Source organism: Pundamilia nyererei, unplaced genomic scaffold (assembly GCF_000239375.1).
Source record: "Pundamilia nyererei isolate P.nyererei 1_Seehausen unplaced genomic scaffold, PunNye1.0 scaffold00350, whole genome shotgun sequence".
Lineage (NCBI taxonomy): Eukaryota > Metazoa > Chordata > Actinopteri > Cichliformes > Cichlidae > Pundamilia > Pundamilia nyererei.
The window spans coordinates 252,549-259,616 of NW_005187751.1; the positions used below are offsets into that span (position 1 = coordinate 252,549).

Below are 7,068 nucleotides of genomic sequence, written 5' to 3' on the forward strand. Positions count from 1 at the left end.
TTAAGCTTCAGCAATAGCTGAAAATGAGAAAACTATACTAATACTCAAAGTAATATGTGAAAAAAAAAAAAAAAGAAAGAATTAAACAGCTTAGCACAAAATAACTAAAATACACAAATGTCACACAAGTCTGGCATTTGCAAGATGACTCAACTCCACAAAGTATCTTACCAATACTGTCCAACACTGCATTCTTCACTTCAGTATTGTCCTCCTTGTACACAGATGCAATCTTGAGGAAGGCTTCAGCTGTTTTTGTAGCGTCTGAAACATCCACCTGGGCCCAGAAGAAGAAATGTTTACACACTAAAGAACTGCTGGATCTTTGCATAGGATTACAAGTGTGTTTTAATGTCACTGGAGATTTCTTTGCTACCTGCTGCTCAATAAGCAATGCTCTCGTGGGGCCCAGTTTAAGCAGTTTGTCAGGGGAGGGAAAGCTGAGGAAGGAGGAGACTTCTGGGGGTCGAGGTGTTGACTGTGGGGTGGAAAACTGTAAGAACAAGGCAAAAGGAAAAAGTCAAAACACAAATGTGTGCATATGATCACAGCTAGTGTGGATTTTAGACTTCCTGTCACCTATTCAGTACAGAATGAGGCTTCTGTTAGACATAATAGCGACGTCCCTCAATACTTTAACATGTTAGTCATCATTTGGATTCAATAAGGCCCATATCTTACATATATCCCACTTAGAACTAGTGTATATTTTTTTCCTTATAGAGATTTAATGGTTAGAACTTAAAAAATTATAATTACAGACACATTTGATGCCATTTTACTCATTTAACTTGAGCCAACTTGTGTTAAAACTATTGCAATGAACAGACATGTCTTACCTTATTGCCAGTGCTTTCTTCTTCCTCCTCTTCTTCCTCTTCTTCCTCTACTTCCTCCTCGTCCACATCGTCCTCGTCATCATCTTCTTCCTCATCGTCGTCTTCGTCCTCCTCGTCATCATCATCTTCTGGCTCGCCCTCATCATCACTGAAGAAGTTTTTTTTTTTTAAAGCACAGCTCTGTAGTGAGGACTTTGCAAAAAGACTTCATGACCTAAAGCTGCGTCCACAGTAGATGCGATTTGCGCGTTTCACATCACTTGATAAACTGATATTTGACATCTGACATGTGATGGTATTTACTACAGTGTCATTCAATGGTATCCTGAGTTGGCAGCCGTTTGAATCACTCACCTGGGATTTGAGAAAAGTTTATCTCGGGTACTGTCCACTTCATGCTGGTTAGTATTTGAGTAGAGTATTTAAGAGAAGCCTGGCAGGAGGATCTCAGTATAAAGATTATAGACAGCAGATGTCAGACGGCTCAAGAGCATCTATGGACCTCGTCAGCATGTGCCAGACAAAGGCCTATTACAATTCAAGGTTCTACACAGGCTACATTTATCAAAACGCAAACTGGCTTCCTTCCTAAAACGATTCATCCTGCGATCGAAGCGAACAAATACCGGCTTCTCTAGCTCAAAAATCCTGAACCTGTCCACACATCCGAGGATTTTGCACTAAAACATTTCAGGCCTTGCCAGAAGTTTTGCTAAAGCAAATTGCTCGGGGCCCAAACCAGACATTATTTTGGGTGAAAGCAGCAACCCTAGAATTGTCAAATAATCAATACATGTTAATCGGATTTGCACTGTTATTGGCACGAAAACTTATTCTGTTGAACTGGAAGCAAACGAAGCCACCGAGGTGGGACTTATTCCATGTCATTGGGCAACTCTTTAACTACTTTAACAAATCCAAGGCATGAAAGATGTATCTATAATATTTTGTCTTTGAGATACTTTTTTAAGTTGCTGTAAGTTCATATGAAGAACCTCAAAAAGAGAGTTGTGGGGGGGGAGGCTCTGAATGTCACTTTCTGCTATGAATCACAACCACTGTGGATGCAGCTCAAGCAAACAGGAGTCAGACTAAGCTGTGATTTACCTGAGTGATCCAAGTAGCTCGCTCATGTTCATGGCTTCCATGGCGACTTTCAAGGCTCTGCAACCATCCTCTCCGATGCAGTTACCTGAAAACCAGAGATCCTTTTACACAAGCCATGAAGCCAAATGCAGCTAAAACAACATTCCTCCATAATGTCTCAAATACAAACAAACAACAGAAGCATCATGACCGACACCGACTGCATTCTTTGTACCATTTAGGTCCAGTTTCTCCAGTTGGTCCTTGTCTTTTACTGCCTGTGCTACGACCAGAGCAGCATCCTCAGTAATCTCACCGTACGACAAATTGAGCTCCTGTGGAACATAAAAACTATTTATTCAGAAAGGTGTCCCACGTACATACATATGCTTTTATTTTAACTTCTGTAACGTCACTGTAGACTTCCACTATGTAAAACAAAAGGCGTTGGATAGGAGCAGCTGTAAAGTAAAGTTTTCCTTCACACGCGAGCTCCTAGATAGGTTTCTACTGCAGGTCTATTCTTTGTTGCAAATGTGAGAGAAAAGCTTTCATGGTGACAACTGAGCGTGAATTAAACGATAAGCGTCGAAGCAAACTTTTACATTAAAGATTTTTTTATAATCAAGTTAATCGATGAATCGTTACAACTCTAATACCATCATTAACCCTGTGCCCTGTTGTCAGGATGATAGGGGAAAAAAAAATTAAATATTGTCCAAGCCTACTGCCAACAACAACTTGCAACAAAGAGCTGGCAGTAGAGGGTTGCCCTCACTTACCTTGAGGATCGGCAGCCCTTCTGACAAGCTCACTGCAATCGCTTTGGCTCCTTCCGGTCGTACTAAACAGTCTCCAAAGTTTATCACCTGGATGCTCCGCAAGTGTTTCAAGGCCTGTGAAGACACAGACAGTATCTGCTGTATCAGGCTGAAAATAACCAGTACAAATGATGGTGATGCATATTTTCACTATATTCAAATCATTCTGTCCTATTTTGCAGGCACTGTACAAATGTATCTTCTGAAGGCATAACTTTAAAGAGTTATATAAACAATACAGATCTTTCCTCTGTGCCTTTTAAACCAATCACTCTTTTGTGCAGGTGTCAGTGAAGCAGATTTCCATGCCTTTTTCAAGACTATCCAAGATTCGTTTTCCACGCCTGGGAAATGAACGTTTTCATATACTTTTCAGGTATTTCATGAGTGCACAAACTCTGTTTAAAAAAAAAAAACAACTCACTGTCTAGATATGCAACTACTAATCCCTTACATATGTATACCTGAGCCATGGCCATAGCCCCCTTCTCAGTGAACGTGTTGTCATTCAGATTGAGGATTCGAAGTCCTGGATTGTGTTGCATGGCTTCGGCCAGGGCGGTCACACCTGCGTGGTTGATGCCATTCTGGGGCATGTGAACCTCCTCCATGCTGCCCATAAGCTGGAAAGACAAACTTTAATCGTACACTTTCGCTGCTTACACATAAAGGATAAAACTGTAAAGATCTACTTTGAATGTGTCTGACAGCATAAACTGGCTGATAATTATTTATACGAAGTGGTCCAAGAATAAAACGTGTCAATCATTAAGAGACGTATGAGAAACAGTCGTTCTGATGAATCAAAATGAAGCCTGTCGATGAAAATCAGTCTTACCTTAAAAGCCTGAGCGAGGGCAGTGGCTCCGTCATTCTCCAGTCGGTTTCTTCCAGCAACAAACACCTTCAGGCTGAGGGGCGATCCCGCAGCGCTGGATCTTTTATGGTTGTAGATCAATGATGCAGCTAAAATCTGAGGAGTACAAAACAAGTACAGTCATAATGATCTAGGATGCATCTGTCCACTTGTCTGGTTTTTATCTTTGATGCTTTATTCTTGACAATGACGACCTTATCCAAGAACACGTGTCATCTCCACACTTACCTTGCCACCTCCGATGCCCATGCCACAGTTGTTGAGCCGTAGCTCCTGCAGTGTGTAGCAGGTGGAACTCTTTAGCAGATTCTCAATGCCCTTTACTCCATCGGGTCCAAAAGCATTGTCGCTGAGGTCTAAAACTGTGAGCCTGGCACCCGCCAGCATCAGAGCATCACCCAGTGAATTCTACAAAACAAAAATAGGAAAATAGGAAGTGAATCAAAACTAACCGCTTGGGAGTCAAAATTGATGTGTTATTGATAATCATGTAGTACCAGGGAAGGTGGGATCTCAGAGCGCAGGCGACCTGTAAACATGTCACTCCAGTAACAACGCTGAGGAGGAAGGAAGCAAGGAGACAAGAGCAGTGTCAGTGGAAGCCACAAGATGATTGACTGACTGATTGTATTCCATTACAGGGCAGTTAATCATATAAATTATTATTAGATTCACCCATGCCTGTTGCAGGTATCAGTGTGACAGAGAGCAGAAGGCTGTTTTCAGCCATATTTAAACATTGTGTCGGACTAAGTTATCAGTTCATCTGCATATGAAACTTCTTATTTTAAGTGTGCACCCAACCTATCGCCCTAAGGCAGCTGCAGGATGCCAACCCCCCTTCACCCAAGCCATGAATTGGATAAACGTTTGGATTTCTCATTCCAGATTTTCATACTTCAAACATTTGCTATGATAAAGCACCTTTCATCATATGCCTTTGGAATATTAATATTAATTGTATTTTTATTAGTTCATATTTATTGTTGAGAAATATAAAACTGCTGAAATGTTAGAGATGATGAACAGAGAAAAACGTCTCACCATCAATGCACTCTTTGTCTCCAGGGCCTTAGCGATGGCCTGTGCTGCCTCCACACCTACAGTGTTTCCCTCCAATCTCAGAGCTTGTAAACCCTCAAAGTCCTGGATCTCCTTCACCATCTCCTCAACTGCAGAGATTCAAATAATCATATTAAAACAGGTAACACATAAGAAAAATCATTAAAGCCAAGCCTTTAGATTATTTTAGTGATTAAGTGACACTCACCTGACTGAGCATCATCCAGCTTTCTTCCCTGTCCTTTGTAACTGAGCTCTCCATCCTCCACTCCAGTTTTGGCCAGAGAGTCAGCCAACTGCGCAACGTCGTCTGTCGCCATCCTGGCACCTGAGGACCAAATGCACCACTTTTTTAACTTCATGATAAACTCCGCTGTCTGACTCCTCTGCCCAATACCAGATGCTAACAGAACCAAAACAAAAGCACCCAAAAGAAGTCATTCAAACTCTAAATTATTCAGCTGCGTGTGAACAATCTGGTTTAAAGAGCGCGGTTTTTTCTGGAAAACCTACCCTTACTGCGACACAAAAACAGCTGAAAGCGCTTGTTCCACTGAGGGAATAATGCACCTCAAACACTGATTTTAAGTCTGGAAAACCACCGGAGCTCCCATGTCTACACTGTGTAACCAGTAATCTCTACAGTCTCCTACATAACGTCTGCACTCTGTGTGCTCGTCTAATACCCGGAGACAGCCGACAGCTTTGACGTAACGGTCACTGAGACAGAGTTGTTTTGGGGTGGATTTCCTCTTACAAGCAACCGGCGCCTAGCATGGGCTAACGTTGCTATCGTTATGCTAATATACCTGCATGAACTGTAACAGGCTCGTGTCCGTGGAGCCTTTACGATCGTTTCTGGAATTTATAATCCATTTTTATGCCATAATTATATATTTTCTTATGCGAATATGAACAGAAAAGATTCACGTGCTAGCAAAGGTCCATTCAACGTGGTTACAGCTCGGTCAGTCATCTGTTAGCAAACCTTTCAAATTGGCCAGCGCCGAGGTTAGCCCCAGCCCTCGGGTTGAATTAGTTATTTTACACACCCTAAATCGCGTTTTAGCGAAACATGAGTCTACTCTTCATATAAATGAATGCTGTCATTACCACAACACTGCTGTGCCGCTTGAATACAGTCCGGCGGGTCGCTCCCTCGCTATTGCGCCTCTTGTTCTTCTTCTTCGTGAGTTTTATCAGCGAAAATGGTGCATTACCGCCACCAACTGGTAAGGAAGGACCTTAACAAAAATATTAGTCTGTCTTCAAAAATTAAAAAGCAGCCTCATAACCTTTATATCTTGAAGTTTGTTTGTTTTTTAATTTGTTTATTTATTTTCTTTGCCTTTAATGAATAGCTTTTGTTCTTATACTGAAGTTTTAGATTACTTGTCTAAAACAAGCCAGCATCAGAACTTCAGCCAAACTACAAAAATAAAATACGAAGGGCAGCCAGGAAGTGAATCAGAAACAAAAGCAACAAATCCTGAGATGTTAATAACCCATTAACCTTCGAAAATATTCTGCCATGCCAATTTGTTATGTTTTATTTCTCATGGAAAATACAAACTAGTTGCAACATTACAGAGATCCTCTTTTATTCTTGTTCTTCTTTTGGCTGTTCCCTTTAGAGTTCACCATCTGCTTCACATCAACTCTCTGCATGTCCTCTTTCACTGCATCGATGTATCTTCTCTGCAGTCTTCTTATTATCCTCTTAACTGGCAGCTCCATCTTTAACATCCTTTATTCCATATATTCAATATCGCTTCTTCCCTTGTTATCAGTGCCACCGTCTCCAAACTAAACATCATAGCAGGTCTCACTACCATCTGAATGGTGATTTTGCATATCTTTATGATCACCAGAAACTTTAAACTCGGACACTCAGAGTTATGAACACTTATGCCTGCATGTGATTGTGTGTGTCCTCAGTCATGAGGTCAAACTGCACGTTTTCTCCTCTGAGGGCTGCCTTTGTAATTTCAGACACTTGTAGGTGCCATACAGCAGTGTGATGGTGGGCCTCTTTCTGATATATTCCAGATGTGTATGGGGGTGAAGACGAGTCAACAAATGGCATAGCGGGTAGGTCTTTGGCATATTTATGCAGGCTTTGTCAAACTGCTTTTATTCTTGTGGATGTCAGAGCTGTTAGGATCTAGCTCGTTAAGTTAAATATGTCTGTGATGCTCTAAAGGGCGGCAGTTTTATTTCAATAGAGATCAGAGGTCATCTCCTTCTATTTGTCACACTTACAGGATATGATCATGTGATTCATCATCTCTTGACTGTGCTGATCTGCTCTGCTAAACGCAAAATTTCCTTCTGTGTGCTGTGACTGTGTAACGGACTCAGGAAATATTATGGTACCCATAGT

At 41.4% G+C, this 7,068-nt stretch overlaps 1 protein-coding gene across 1 annotated transcript; it reads right to left on the reverse strand.

Annotated features, from left to right (window-relative positions):
- Nucleotides 1-5,896, reverse strand: rangap1a (RAN GTPase activating protein 1a). Its single transcript, XM_005752279.1, has 14 exons — nucleotides 5,799-5,896; nucleotides 4,894-5,013; nucleotides 4,668-4,795; nucleotides 4,121-4,180; nucleotides 3,852-4,031; nucleotides 3,585-3,719; nucleotides 3,211-3,369; nucleotides 2,708-2,821; nucleotides 2,161-2,260; nucleotides 1,947-2,031; nucleotides 840-987; nucleotides 377-493; nucleotides 172-277; nucleotides 1-17 (listed from the first exon to the last, which is right to left on the reverse strand). Exons 2-14 carry the CDS (start codon nucleotides 5,003-5,005, stop codon nucleotides 1-3), a joined length of 1,461 nt encoding a protein of 486 aa, XP_005752336.1. The 5' UTR covers nucleotides 5,006-5,013; nucleotides 5,799-5,896.
- Nucleotides 5,897-7,068: the final 1,172 nt, after the last annotated feature.